This window comes from Python bivittatus, unplaced genomic scaffold (genome assembly GCF_059951505.1).
Source record: "Python bivittatus isolate LINGU-HERP-01145 unplaced genomic scaffold, Pbiv_v1 ctg000070_np1212, whole genome shotgun sequence".
NCBI classification, from domain to species: domain Eukaryota; kingdom Metazoa; phylum Chordata; class Lepidosauria; order Squamata; family Pythonidae; genus Python; species Python bivittatus.
Window position 1 is genome coordinate 11,536,343 of NW_028277034.1, and position 16,001 is coordinate 11,552,343.

Here is a 16,001-nt window from a genome sequence, read left to right on the forward strand (position 1 = left end):
TAAATACCAGTTCACAGTGATTTCTGCTTTGCTATGAATTCTGAGATATAGCTTTCCGAGCAAAATAAATTTTGAAGAGATTAAAAAAACAGAGGTTTTCATGACTGTTAAACTTCAAGTAACCATTCTATAGGAGCCGGATCCAAAACAGATGCTGTGAGGAAACTGGCAGAGGAAAGATCTATACTTTACTGCCAAATCATATTAGAAGAAAATACATCAAAAGAGTCAGGAATCAATTATAGCTGAATAAGTCTACATCAGAGTAACATTCTATTGTACCATATAATGGAAAACAGGTCGTAATTGTTTTATTTGGCATCACCCTGGCAAAAATAATCATGACAATTTATCATCACAGGGAAAAAAGGAGACTCTTTCCCTTTATTATACAAAAATAGAGCAGTGGTAGTTTCTTGAATATATCATTTAGAATAGAAGTTGCATGCAGTGATGCATTCTGTTTATAGAATGGCTTTTTTCATGTATGCAAACTGATCAATACCAGCTTTTGCTGAAAGATAAAAGTTACTTGACTTCTAACTGCCCTCCATATCTCTTGTTCACCGACCCACTGGAAAAAAAAGAAGAAATCAGTCAAACTCCTTCATTTACTTCCTTTTGCTGGATAAAATTTCTTTAAAACAGAAAAGTACCTTTGGATTAAAGCCATGGTATATTACACGTGGCTGCTTTTGCTGCAAATAAATGTTAGAGTTAGATGTATATCATACCTTTTGTATTGTCAAATTTTGCAGCAACTTTTTGTTCGGCCACATTCCAAATTACTACTAAGTTTTCTGCACTTGCACTTGCAAACAGGTCATGGTTATGGGGACACCAAGAAATAGCTGTGATTGTCTTCTTGTGCTCAGACATAATTGCCCATAACTTGAATTCATTGTATCGATGATCCAACTAAAATTTTAAAAAGTACAAATCCAAAAATGTATTTTAATAAATTCTTTTAAATCAAATGTTTATCTTGCTATATTAGTTATTAAAATGAAATAGTATAATATCATTTCACTGGGGAAATATTCCTTCCTCTACTTTCTCTGCAGTGTCCTGCACCTTAACACTGAACCATATAGATATGAGAGACAGAAAGGGACATCTCCCATTTAGTTCACCTATTCTGGGTTTCTGGTCCTTCTGCAGCTCCATCTCACGTGGTTCAGGACGGTCTCCTTACTAAAATCTGATGCATCTTAAACTGGCAATAAGATGGTTATTATTAAATTTTCTACAGAAATAGTGTGGATTGAAAAAATAATGTCTAAAACTATCAAGGATCATTTTGAAATAATGCATCAGATACAAAGGAGAATGCAAAAGAACTGCTTAAAACAAAACCTGACTATTTCCATGGGGGGCGGGGGAGAGAATATTGCATCCATAGTTATTATTTTAAAATTGCTTCTGTGCCTAATTGCAAAGGAAGGGAGCTTAAAAAGCAGTCTGAGAGATCTGAACTCTCGCCACATCCTTAAGTCTATTTAAGGAGGTGCCAACAGATACAATATCTGTACACAGGCACAATTTAACGAGTTGCCAACAGCTACAATAGGCACACCTACAGTATGCACAAAGCAAATGAACATCTATATCTATGCAAATAATACAAGCATTTTTTTCACAGCACTAGGCAGTTAAACTAGTAATAGTTCTTTTTAAAAAAATATAAAACAGCATAGTAAGCACTCATATACAAGCAAGAAGAGAAAAATAAAATCTAAAATGTTTCTCACCTGATATATATAAATAGCAAGTGTTGCACAATAGGCAAATCTATCCCCACTAGCAGCGCACACATCTTTATTCCATGGTTGACAGCCAGCAGCTAACAGACCCACTTGCTTAACCTGTGCCATTTTTGCCTAAAAATTAAAGACAGAAATCTAATAAGCAAGTTTGGAGTAAGTCCTGCTGATATCCGTAGGATTTACATTTGAAAAGCGTTGAACAAGGCTGTTCAGTAAATGGATTCAAGACAAATAATTCAGTCATCCATTTTCTATAAATCAGTTTTAAGAGCTAAGGAAGTTGTATTTGTAGACAATATCATATTAAGTTCTATATATCCTCATGATTATTAGGCCTTCAGATCAAGAGAATGTAGAAATGGCAAATTAAAGGCTCAACTTTTGAATTAAAAATGTTGATAATCACTGTACAGATGCATTCTACCAAGAACACCTCATACATAAGCTGCATTACTTCTTGATTTTGACAAACATGGTCTAATTTTTTTAAATTATTTCATTAAAATGAAGCTTTTTTATTATAATATAATAAATGAAAATGCTAAGACCAGATTTGGTTGATTGAAATACTATAAATCTTTCCATTTTTGAAATGCCTAAACCATGTGTGTGTGTGTGTGTGTGCGCGCACGCATATAGAGAGAGAGACATAGACACAGACACACACAACCAACAAATATATAAATACTATGAGAAGTATCCATCCTGTCCTAGATGCACTGGAAGAAAAAAATTACTAGATAAAAGATAAAAATAAAGCATAGAGAACATCCCATGCTTGCAATTCACAGAAGGAAAGGAAGTTCAAAGTGAAGAATGTATGGATAATTAACAACAGGTCCTTAGTTGACTGTGATACTCTACTACAGAAAGAAGCTTAGAGGCACTGCATTATGGCCCCTGATCCTGAGCAATTAAAATATTCCCTATGCCAGAGTAGCCAACTCTTTGTTAATGACAGAACATTCTTAAAAAAAGAAATACAAAAGAGTCCAATTAAGTTTTATCAGTCCACAACATGAAAACTAAAAAGTTTGATTTAAGGTCAGAACCATTGTTCCATTCTTCGGCTATCTTGACCTCTCCTCAATATGGAGAATAAAGCAACGAGACAAACTATATTTATTTGTTGTTTATAGTATATGCTGGATCTTTTCATACAAAGACTGGAGTTTTTTTAAACAGGAAACCAGGAGAAATACATATTTAAACAAACACATCAGAACACAATTCATTATTTTTCCAGCATAATACAATGCTTAGGAAGAATATCATGATAAAGTGAACTAAATCTGATATTATAATTTATTATAAATGTGTTCTTGAATTGACTGTTGTTTTTTTCTATGTGGTTGGTGCTAAGTACTAAATACATAATAAAACTCATACTGCTATTACCAAATTTCAGAGATCTGTAAATATTTGCAAACTTACCACGTGGTTCTTTTAAAAGTAGGTTCTAGCTCATTATTTAAATCAAACAGACCACAAGACTAGAATTACTATTCAACATTATAACTTCAAACTAGGTTTTATTTATGGTCACAGTCACAATATAGCATAACTCACCATAAAACAGGCATACATTTTGAAACAACCAGAATCAGTCTTGTCAAATGGACCTCAGCAATTCAAGATAAATATTATATGCCAATAATTTGTGCACCTAGAGTGTTGCATATACTAATAAGGAAGCATTTTTCTACACTCACATACACCACATAAATACGAAACTGATAAAAGGACATCTTGATACCAAGAAAATGGAAATGGAAAAGAGGAAAGAGGAAAGAGAAAAAATTGGGTAGCTAGCATCAGTAGTAGGAGTATGTTAAGCCCTCCTTGCTTTCTAAATAAAGTGATAAAGCTGCAACATGGTTATTTCAAATCTCCTATGTAGATATTAAGTTTTTATAAAATGAATTAGAGTGATAAAATTTTATTGCTAATTGGCTAAGTCACTCCTACCTTAATATAGATGTTGTTTTCTATAAGCCATTTAAGGATTTCCACATCCTTTCCCAAACCCTGCAGATTCCAAATATGCAGTCTCAGTTTGGCTATAAAGTGAAAACACTTTACTTGTTGGTTGAAGATATTAAATTCTGGTGTAAATTGTAATAATACTGACTTACTAAAGAAGATGCTGAAAAAAAGCCCAACTATTGTAAAGTACATACAAAACAGCAATATCAGTAGCCTGACAACTACAAGTTCTTTAAGACACATTTCAATGGACAAGTGTGCCTTTTTAAAATAACAATTTTTGCTTTATTTTTTTTTATTTCCAAGATACACTTTAATTTCATAATACCATCACTGCATTATCATTAGTAAGAATGCCTGCTGGGCTAGAGAAGTATTATGTCTTCATTAACATTCAACATAGGCACTACCTCATTGCAAACTATAACTGGTTGTTAGAATATGCCTAATCATAAAGTTACACATAATTTATAATATTGGCTTTTACAGTACAGTTCTACCATGTTTTCAGTGAAGTACACAAATATATGAAGGTAATATTTTTATTGAATTCTCCAAGAATTTAGCTTTATCTCAAAGAGAACAATGTCTCATATTAGCTGTTTATTTGCTATTAAAAAACTGCTGTTAGTTCATTAAGGGAACTGCTCTGGAATTTTTTTCTGGAATATGAATAATCTTCCAAAATATAATTACTATTTCTGTATTGCATATACTAACATATACACATGTCTGCTTTATACCGAACCAGGCTACAGAACAATGTATTATTTACTCTGACAAGCACTGGCTTCTGGAGGTTTTAGGCGAAGATCTTTTTTGACTCTTCAATTTCTCATGTCAAGATGAAACACAGGACATTTTACATATAAAACATTCACTCTGCTATAGTTTAATTCACCCCACTATATCAGAGGCTTCTATATGTATATACCTTCCCAGAAATAGGAACCATGCATTTAATAAGACAAGATAATCTCAAGAGTGCATGCATAATTCTTGACAACGGATTAACAACTGAACATGTGGTATGGAACAGATGGCTGAAGCTATCAGCTTTGACATAATTTTAACGTAAAAGGCAGCCAACCTATTACTGTTAAAATGATCATAATGAAAGACTGAAAAATGTCTTAAGACCAGAGTATACCACATTTGCCCTGAACAAGGATTAAAACAAAAGTAACTTAAAGAGAACTATAGCAAACTCCTCCACCTGAAAACTAGGATTAATTAAACTGAAAATGTTGCATCCTAGCAATGAAGCAGTGCTTCATTCCAACAATTCAAGCACTGTTGGTCTTCTTTATACTTCTTCACTTGGGAGAAGTTCACAAATTACCCAGCTAGTGGATAAGCCATCCTCTTACTTTGGGTGTGATGTGGCATAGGACCCTGTTTTCCCCCCTTTCCTCTACAATGACTGTCACAAAATCCAGTTCATCATGCCAATCCTTTCCATTTTCTTTCTATCTGCCGCATGTTCCAGTAACAGACAAGCAGGAAAATCCAGGACAGGCCATTTGAAGCAAGACCAATATTTACTGTAACTTCTTATGTGAATATTTGTTAGTGGGAGCCATCACAGAGACACCTTGTTTCCAGACCCAGTCTATTCATCTCCCAAAGAATAGGCACTTACAGCATGATTTCTCTCCTGGTTCATAATAGACAGGCAAATTCTATATGGGGGGAGATGTTCTGAAAATTATCCAAGATCCAAGCCATTTACATTCTATTAAATTTTATTAGTAATAATCAGCACCTTGAATTGTACCCCCAAACAACATTTTATTTTATAGAAGTGAAACTGAAACTGAAACAAATCCAGACCTACCAACAAGCAAATAGTTGCTGCAGATTTTTAGAAAAAGGATGAACAAAATGTCCCCCTTCATATCCTTCTAAATCTATAAATTTATTTCAGACTTAAAAGTTGGCATTGAGACAACAAGGACAGAAAGTGATGATCAGACAATGTGAGTAAGTAGAGACCCCTGCAGAAGGATACAGTGGAGATGTCAATCAATCCCTATTAACACTGTGAATCAATGTCTAACATCATTTGATAAATACTGTTATATACAAAGGTGAACTAGACTTAATTGTAGATATTCTTCAAGCTGGTTCTAGGAATCATCCCAGTTGCCCAGAAAGGGACAACTTGGGGTGGGGGGGGTGTAATGGGCTGTGAGAATAACCGTGGGAATCAGGAGGAAGAGCCGCAGCCTAGAAAATGGTCTGACTAGAGGTATCTCAGCCCACAAAAGGAATGGGGGTGGAGAAAGTGTCTCAGAAGGGACCCTCCCTAGTTCTCTGGAAAGTAAAGGCAAAGGAGGAGAGAAGTGCCTTCAGAGTTACAAAATTCTGTTACTGTAACCTTACAATAAAGGTAGTGTTAGTACTCATGGTTTTGGTTTCCTGTCTGGACTACCTCAAAGAGCTGACAGGGGAGAGGAGGGAAGAGAGAGAATTGATCTAAAAAGCTGTAGTCAATAACACATTTAAAAGTAATTTTAATTCAGTAACTAAAGACATGGCATATGAAAAATATTGCCATACAGAGATTTCTGCATGCTCTCACAAAATAAATAGCTCTTCTAAAATGACATTTTTAAACATAAGAGCAGCAGATGACAAACAAAATTTAAAAAGCATTGTGGTATTTAGTTATGTGCCTATTATAAAAAATGTTTATACTTGCATTCATTAGTGAGTAATGCCTGGTGAGCCCATCTAAATATGGCATGTAGAAGCAGGTGATTACAGTATATACATTGTTTATAATGATAAAGTATCTGAATATTTTCTGCCTGTTCATGCCAATCAGATCTGGTTCATTCAGCTGCACAGACTGTGATCCGAGGTCACGTAATGATACAACCTTGTTGTGGCTAACCAACTCTCTCACTGCTATCCAAATGAAAGATAGCAAGAGCATCTTGAGTATGCTGCCATCAACTCTGCAAAGAAAAGACTGGGAAGAGAACTGATAAAAATATTACATGAGCAGAATTTCAGTACTTTTCCCAAAATGCAATTATTTAATAAATTATTTCCTACTTCTTCTTCTATTTTGTTGAAAATACACACACAGGTATGAGGTAGATCATACCAACAGAAGGATCTCCGTACACACTTTCCAGCAATGCGTGCAGTATTATATGCAACTCACGATCACATATGCTCCAGTGCACCACAATGCAGATTTCTCTTTACTATCAGGAAGCATCTACCTTATTTTAAAGTTATAAAAATAATATCACTTAATAAAATGCAAGGCTGTGCATTATCTTTTCATGTTTTTTCATCTGTACAAAGATTGCCATAGCAACGTTATTTCTTATAGCAAAATACTGTTAAAGCCTAGCCTAGCCTTCAAAATACCATGAGTAAAATTCCATAAAGGCTTACTGAAACCGGCTGAATATCCATTAAGCTCCAAACTGCTCTTATGTGCTTCATAGCGATTGCACGTCATTTCATCCACAAAACAGGCATTTTAAAAATACACAGCGTTCTTAAGAACACCCACCCACAGAAAAGAGAACCATTTCCCCAGCTCTGTATACTACACTGCAACGAGAAATAAAACAAAACAACAATCTGGTTTCAGTTCTCAAATAAACATTCCTGATCCAATCACAGGACTGCATTGCAAAATGCAGATTGTGCCCAGAAACACACAGTAGAACAAAAAAGCTGCAGTGAGACAAAAGGCAAAGCAATTGGGAAAAAAAGGAGAAAACACCTCACTCTTTGTTGTTCTTCATACCAATCTTCTTCATCAAACCAATGGGAAATACAAGTCATCCAAGCCATAATCAAAATAAAAGTGATGACTTGGTTACCAAGCTCTTGAGTAACGCTAATGCAATATGGATCCTGTGTGAAAATTTAGCGAGACCACACCGAAATAACTCTTCTGTTCTGTGAAAGCAACTGCTTTATAACAGCAAGCCTTAAGCTAAGTCTTTAAGAAATGTGAATAAAATAAATATCAAGGTATTGCATTCAAATGAGTATATAAGAACCAAATTATAAATAACATTATTATTGTACTTTCAGGCATGTTTCGGATTGTATAAAATACCACCCAAGTCTGTCCCAATGACCCCAATGGATCTACTTCCAAGTAAATGTGAATGTGCATTCCAGTCAATTCCCAATGAATCTGGCTAGCTGGATTTAAAATTGGCCAATACCATAGCTGCAATAGCAGCAGGTCTTTTATCTAATGTTTACAGTGTCTACTGTACTGACATCCCTATACTAAAAGCTTATTTACTTGCAATAAGGTACAATCAATGCCATAGGACTCAGAAACCTGAATTACTTGTAAAACATTTTAGTCATAAAATTTATTAAAATGATAGCTTAGGAAATATACTACAAATGCTAAGGAACTCCAATTTCCCACTTAAATTGGCCTTTGAAATACTATTTTTCCATTATGCTTGCAAAATTAGAACTGCAAACAACAAGAAAGATTTCCTCAAGGGCTCAATTTCTTGGCAACTACAATAAGCTTTAAAGCCAAATAAGAGGTTACCTAGAACACAGCAGAAATGCTTAGCTTATTCCATGAAACTATTTCATAATATCAGGCTTTGTGAAGTTAAGCCCACTACAGGAAGCTGGCACCAGTTTCCTACTCATGGCATGAAAGATTCTTTCCCAGTCAGAGGAGAATAGGTAGAGTAAGGCAAAACTACAGATGTGAGAAATTTCCAAACCAGAACTGTACTGATTCAGGAAATAGATTCCAGAGTGGAACATGGTTAATTGTGCTGCATTTCCTGAGCAAATTGGTTTTAAAATACAGGAGTGGTTCTTTCCACTTTCAAAACTACTATGCCCCTTCCATTTTCTATCTCTCACACATAAATCCAACTGCTGTAGGCTAGACCAGAAAGTCAATATAATCACAGAAGAAGGTGAAAACAAACCACTTCCATATTTTTGCTAAGAAAATTCCATGGAAATGTCAGTGGAGTCAACCAGGAGTCAAGCTCAACCTTTACTTTTAATGTATTTATACTGTCTTTTACTTCATGTTAAAAAAAGTGAAAAATCTTCTATCAAGAATCTACAAGGTACTGAATATTCAACATTTTAGTTTAATTAGACTTGTACCATTCCTCAGATGATAAAGTTGGCGGGTAAATTAAGATACTTAAGTTAAAATAGGTGTCATTTCATTATCTAAGAAAAATGGAACAATGGATTTAGTATAGCATTAATTTCCTTACATTATGGAAGAAACATAAAAGCAGTCAGAAAAAGAGTATAACTGTTAGGAATGCATCAGGAATGAAATTCTAACTCAATAAAAATATAATTCCTCAAAAGGATAGATAAGGGGTTGGTCATTAAACAATTTGCTTGCCTGTTCTTTAACGTGAACAGGTTTGTCAATTTAGAAATGAAATTGTACCGTACATCAGATTGAGTTCTCATAGGCCAATTTATCTAGGCCAAGAGGCAACTCAATATACGCTAGAACTCCAAGACATTTGAAGCCTGCTGCCATGTATGTGAATGGTGCATACTATGCTTGATTAAATCTCAGATTTAATTTTACAAACATTAGTAATACAAGTAAACAGTTAAATACTGAATACTCTAAAAAAAAAAAAAAGTTGAGCCTTCCAGATTCCATGTTCCCCTCTATTGAAAAAGGAAAATGCTCAGTCCTTCCCCCACCTGCTAATATTCCACATAATTTCCTCCAGCCAGACTCCAAAACTGGATAAGGCCTGGATAAAAGGGAAGAGAGTCACGTTACATCACATTCAAACTTTGAGCATATCTGTGTTCTGGAAAAAGTGCCTGTTTGGAGTTAAACCAGGTTGAGAGCAGTCTTAAATAATTTCCACTACTTGTATTGAATGAAAGCTACTTCCAATTTTCTTAATCCTTGTATCTCAGGACTCTGAAATGACTACTGATAGGATACAACACAGCTGCAGCCAGTTTATTGTTGTGACAGTTAGCCTCAGTTTTTCTGCTACTTAGGACTGGACTGGGTAACTGTCATCCTATCAATGGAACTTACTTTTGAGTACTAGTCCCAGGGTTAAGAACACCTGGGTTACAGACAACCCATAGTTAAGAACGGAACCTAACTATTTGAGTTAAATACACAATGATTCGAGTTAAATACACAGTGGTTGAAGTTCATTACATAATACTACTTATACAGTATTATACAACAATACTGTTCCAGCTTACATACAAATTTGACTTAAGGACAGACCTTGGGAATGGAACTCATTCTTAAACTGTAGACTACCTGTAGTTATATACAAGACTGCATTGAAAAAGCATTAGTCTTCTCACTTTGAAATTACTTGCTAAAAAAACATAGGACCTGAGCATAAACAACTGAAGTTGTCAGCAAATTACACTGTACATGTATTGATATTTTATGTATATAATACTCTACCACATCTTCTGTTTAGCTTGCTCTAAATAGCTTAATTCTTTTTAAAGAGTCACTACATACTCTTAGCAAATGTAACTTTTTACCCATATATAAAATCAGACCAAACAGCTCAAACTCATAGGGCAAATAAATGGAAAAACGGATTATTTGTTCCTAGTACAATATAGTGTATGTATAGTGTAGATTACTGAATGTAATCCTAATTGTCTTCAGGTAAGGCACACATAACAAATCCAATCCATTGTTAATGCTAGCTGCTTAGTTCTGTAACTAGTATCAACATAGTGATAGAATCTGAGATCAAACATATACAGTGGAACTTCAGTTTACGAACTTAATTCGTTCCGTAACTCTGGCCACAACCCGAATTGGTCGCAACCCGAAGCAAATTTCCCCATAAGGTTCAATGTAATTACCGTTAATCCGTTCTGGCGTGGAGGACAGGGAGGCAGCTATTGCTTGGAGGGAGAGTCCCCCTCCCTACGACCACGTGTCAGGGGCGGAAAATGGCCGCGGACCACGTGTCAGGGGTGGAAAATGGCTGCGGACCACGTGTCAGGGGCGGAAAATGGCCACGGACCACGTGTCAGGGGCAGAAAATGGCTGCGGACCACGTGTCAGGGGCGGAAAATGGCCACGGACCACGTGTCAGGGGCGGAAAAATGGCCGCGGACCACGTGTCAGGGGCAGAAAATGGCCGCGGACCACATCTCAGGGGCGGAAAAATGGCCATGGACCGTGTCACGGGAGGGAAAATGGCCGCGTATCCTGCTCGTACCCCGAGTCGGAGTTCACAAACCGAGGTAAATTTTTGCGGCCGCAACTGGTCGTAACCTGAAAAGTTCGTTAACAGAGGTGTTCGTAGCCCGAGGTACCACTGTAATTCAGAACTCCATGTTTTGCCTCTCTGCTCTACATGGCCAAGTTCCCAATGATTCCAATAGGCAATGTGAAAGGAAAGTATTCTCCCAGATCAAACTTGTACATGTAGTAAAAACTGATTTGTTTGTGCTGAATCATATATATCAAAATTAAGCCTTCAAACCACAAGCACTTTCCAATCAGATAAAATTTTGTTTTAGATTTCTAAATTTCCAATTTCCATCAAATCTGTGTATAGGTTATGCCTTCATTTTTTAAACTGAAGTTCAGCATCTCCGCAGACAGGCTGTGGAAAGTTATCTTAGAGCTTAATCACATGTAATCAGCTTTTGAACATAAAGACCAAGCAACTACTAACACCATGACAATTTTAGCAGTCTGTACAAGGAAGTTAAAGACTATTAGCTCCATGTAAAACTAACAGATGATATATGCTGGTAATTTGTTTTCCAACCAGTGCCCCCCAAATTTGTTGAATTAAATCTTAGGAATCCACAGGCTTGCACTTTCAACAGAATCAAGTTCCTAAATTAATCAGTATCTTCAATCATGTAATTTCTCTAATTCAGAATATGTACATTGCTGGTAATTTGTTTTCCAACCAGTGCCCCCCAAATTTGTTGAATTAAATCTTAGGAATCCACAGGCTTGCACTTTCAACAGAATCAAGTTCCTAAATTAATCAGTATCTTCAATCATGTAATTTCTCTAATTCAGAATATTTACATTATTTCAATGCAGAACTTTATGTAAGTAAACATTAAGGAAATTTTTCATAAACAATGAACCCAAAAATGCAGAAAGGACAATGCTTCAAAAGCCACTGTAAAGCAGCACTACCTTATAAAATATTCCTGTCAGAGCTTACTTGAATGAAACTAAGCTAGCAATGAAGAACAAATGGATATGATTGGGATTTGATATTTTGGGTAGATAATACCAATGATTCTTTATCCTCTGTAACTGACAAAATTGACTAGTGTATTTTGTGTGAATTTTGCTTACATACCAAGTTTTCTATCCTCAAGGTTTGGCTTTTTGTTTTTTTTTTACAATGAGGCAGCATAATCTGTAGCCTAATTTTGGGTAGCTTTTCCTTCATCAAGTAGTTATGTTTTATATTCTGTAAGATTGGAATTAAGCTAATATTATTTAGCATGACAATTAAGATTAGCATACAGAAAGATGGACAACTATAATTCTGGCACCTTTGCTACACAGGGCATTACTATGGGTGAAGACATAGGTCTACAACAGTGCCTAAAATACGTATCAGTAGGCACGTCACAAACTTTAGGGGACAGACTATTCTAGATATATGCCTGGTTTTGAGCACAATGACACCAAAATGCTGAAATACATATTGTAATGTAAGTTCTGCCCTTTCAGATTTGAGTTGCAATATCTCATACAAAGTCTTCAGTGGTGGAGTTTGCAACATGATGTTGTGACATATATGTCCCACTTCCTCCCCACTCTGCCTGCAGATGCCTATGATTCCAGATTATAGAAGCCACCAAAAATCCTACCATGAGCAACTGCAAAATGGCGCTCTGCAATTCTTGACACATACAGTACAAATTCATCCAATTATCTCAGTCATCATATATACTGGTCCCAAGTTGTTTAGACCTTACACATCATAAGCAAAACTGAGCCTGCCTCAGTGGACAACTGGTAGTTAGTGCAGTTGCTTCAACACAGATGTAATATGCACCCAGTCAGACATCCCACTTAGCAATTTGGCTGTCACATTCTACATTATCTATAGCTTGCAGATGAAGTGCAACCAGACACTTTTGTCAGTAAATTCCCATAATGTCACAAGCAAGCAGCTTGATACTTGACCAGCACAGGCAAAGCAAAAGACAGGTGGAAATCATCACTCGCTCCCAAAAGAAAGCACTTCTAGTCCATTACTTTTCATTGGCAAGAAAAAAGGATGCAAGAATTTGAATTTTGATTTCAAAATGAGGCCTTGCGTTTGATACACAGCGAGTTTCATCATGTAGTAACAATAAAAAATAAAGTTCTTGGACATGCTGGGGGTTTATAACATGGCGTACTCTGTACATTTCCTTTAACATATTTTTAAGTGTATCTAATTATAACGTTGAGACCCAGTTGGGTGTAGAGGTTAAGGCACCAGGCTAGAGATTGTGAATCTAGTCCTGCCTTAGGCATGAAGCCATCTGGGTGACCTTGGGTCAGTCATTCTGTCCTAGGAAGAAGGCAACGGCAACCCACTTCCGAAAATCTTGCCAAGAAAACTGCAGGGACTAGTCCAGGCAGTTGCCAGGAATCAACACTGACTCAAAGGCACAAACACACATGTACACAAACTTATAATGTTGTATAGTATTAGCTTATTTCCTTTTAGTTGTGGCATCTAAGTAATCTTAGCATCCATTTAGTATTACTATTAACTTTAACCCATGATTTAACTTTTTATAGTCTTGTTTTGTCAGCCACCTTGTTTTGTCAGCCAAGTACTCACTAGAGTAGAAAGAGAGGATACAAGTAATTTTAAGAAATCTTAAAGATAAAAAAGTTGTACTGTGGTATAATATTTCATAGATTAAACTTAAAGCCTACATCTGACAGACTACAAACATGTATTCTACAATAAATTCATTAGTTTTGAGACTATTGTATTCTTGTCATAATATCCTAACAGTTTCATATATGCAAAATACCCAGAGCCTTTCAGCACTATACTGTACTTCTCTTTCTACTAAGGCAACAAAAATCTTAGATGCATACTCATTTCTCTTCAAACTTGGCATACTCCAAGAATAGTAAGGAACGGCACGCTACCAGACAATATTCATACAGAAATCTTTGCACAACTCAACCTTTTATCCTTTTGCCAATTACATATACTTGCCATAACCATTTCCCATGAGCTCCAAAATAAGCGAAGAAACACCATTACATGATACCACATTTTAATCTCTCTACCCCAGCAAAAGTTATAACCGACTTGTCGATTAATTGCCAGGAATGCCGCTTTCACTGCATCGTAACCACAGACCAAAGAAGCAAAAGCGTGCCAGATGAACCCTGGGGAAAGTGAGGCTTGGAAAGCCGTAAGTAAGCAACTCTATCAACAAAATGCAAAACGAATCAGGACTGAAGTGCTACCCTTCAGTCAGGCAAGCCCACAGTTGCATCAACGTCCCGGCAGGTTCCACTCTTCCTTGTCCCCTTTTTTTTTTTTTTTTATTCTGGGATGTATGAAGGACTCCCCAGCTCCAATTTGATTGACAGTAAGATTTCACCCCCCAAGTTGGGTTGTAGCCGGAGGAACCGGCGGGAGAGCCGCCAAACGCGCTCTCCCCTCCCCAGCGTTGCTGAGCGCCCCGCTTCGCTCCTGCACCTGTAGCCTCCCCGCTCTCGCCGCGGCTCTGATTCCATTCCCGGCCCGTCCTACCTGCCCGAAGTGAGGCATTGGCGGCCGCTCCGGCGCCCCCGATTCAACCCGCACCCGAAGAAGAAAGACGGCCCTGCGAAGGGGAGGCAGCTGTCGCGCAGAACTAACCTCGTTTCCCCGGCAACAGGCTGAGCCCGCCTCTACCTCGTTGCTCGCAGGCTTCTTCTCACCGGGAGGAGGAAAGACCCACGGCTGGTGACGTCATATTGATGGACGTCGGAGGCGTGGCGAGGCGCGGGGATGAATTGCAGAAGTAAAGGAAGGGAAGATGGTCTTAGGGGTAGCGCAATCCGCGTTGTGGGTTCTGGATTTTAATGTTTGGGCGCCGAGGAGCACTCTGGGTTCTTGGGTTTGCGCGGTTCTAATTAACACTGCCTTTCCTTTCGGGGCCATCGTTGAAAAGAAGGTGCACCTGCTTGGAGTTACCTCTAGGAAGATTCCTTCCAAACGTGCCTAGTTTCGATGGGGACAAGTCGTGACACTTTATTGCATGATCCAGATGTGGTTTGCTTGGCTGCCTTCTGAGATTGTTTTAGTTTATAGTCCCAAGCTTTCCAGCTACTCTCCCACTCAAGTAATAACCAGGTCTGATCCTACTTAATCATAAGAAAAGCCAAGTCAGGTAGATGCTGTGACAGGGATGAATGCACCCATTATGCTATGATGACAGTTATTTCCAGTTGTGGATTGTATTTTTATAGGACACTGAATTGCAAATTTGCCAGTCAGACTTCAGTCTACCAAGCTGTGTGGTCAGTTTATTGGGTTAATTGAATAACTATGGTTCAGTTAAACTTTGCCATACAAACGTATCCCAGAGTAGTGCCTAGAATAGTGGTTCCAGAAGAGTAGCCTGTGGACATCCACTAGATGGTCTGCTCCTTGCATTCATGGCCAGAGCCAGCTCACAACCTCAGCCTCCTCTCCCTATGAGCACCAAAGCTGGTGACAGACTGGGAACTGCCTCTGTCCCCATCTCCATCCATGTACCGACAGTCAACTGGTGAAAGCTGCCTCAGTTCCCAGCTGCCTTGACAATCAGCTGATTTGCAAGAATGGCTCTGTGGATGAAAACTGGTTCCCCAAAACACACTAATAACAAAAGTAGCAATGTGAGCATTAAAACTGACAGATGAGTGCAGTCACTGACTATGAGTCCCATGTGCATAAGCAATGCATAAAGAAAAATGTAAATAGGAAATACAACCATGAATATCAAAAAATGAGATTGAATTGGGCTCCTAATCCTTTAATACTTTGAGACTTCTCTTGAAGAGCATTCTTGACCAACAAGTTTGTGCTGAATGTCATTCTTATGGCATGGGGTATATAAATTGAGCAGTAAATACTTAACTTTAGATTTAAATTTTCTGTATAACATTTAGTCTTTTTAAAAAGCCTTAAAATTAAGGGGATGGGAAGGCACACACAAATTGAATCATAATTATCTTATTCATCAAAAGGTGTGAATTTTTAAAGATGTGCT

General features: G+C 37.3%; 1 protein-coding gene across 1 annotated transcript in view; it reads right to left on the reverse strand.

Annotated features, from left to right (window-relative positions):
• Positions 1–14,606, reverse strand: part of WDR17 (WD repeat domain 17) — a 69,021-nt gene extending 54,415 nt beyond the window's left edge. Inside the window, exons 1-3 of the mRNA XM_025165100.2 lie at positions 14,516–14,606; positions 1,752–1,880; positions 735–918 (exon numbers count right to left, since the gene is read on the reverse strand). Of these exons, the coding sequence (XP_025020868.2) occupies positions 735–918; positions 1,752–1,880; positions 14,516–14,533 (331 nt within the window). The 5' untranslated portion in view covers positions 14,534–14,606. The remainder of the gene's footprint in view (positions 1–734; positions 919–1,751; positions 1,881–14,515) is intronic.
• Between the last annotated feature and the right edge of the window lie 1,395 nt (positions 14,607–16,001).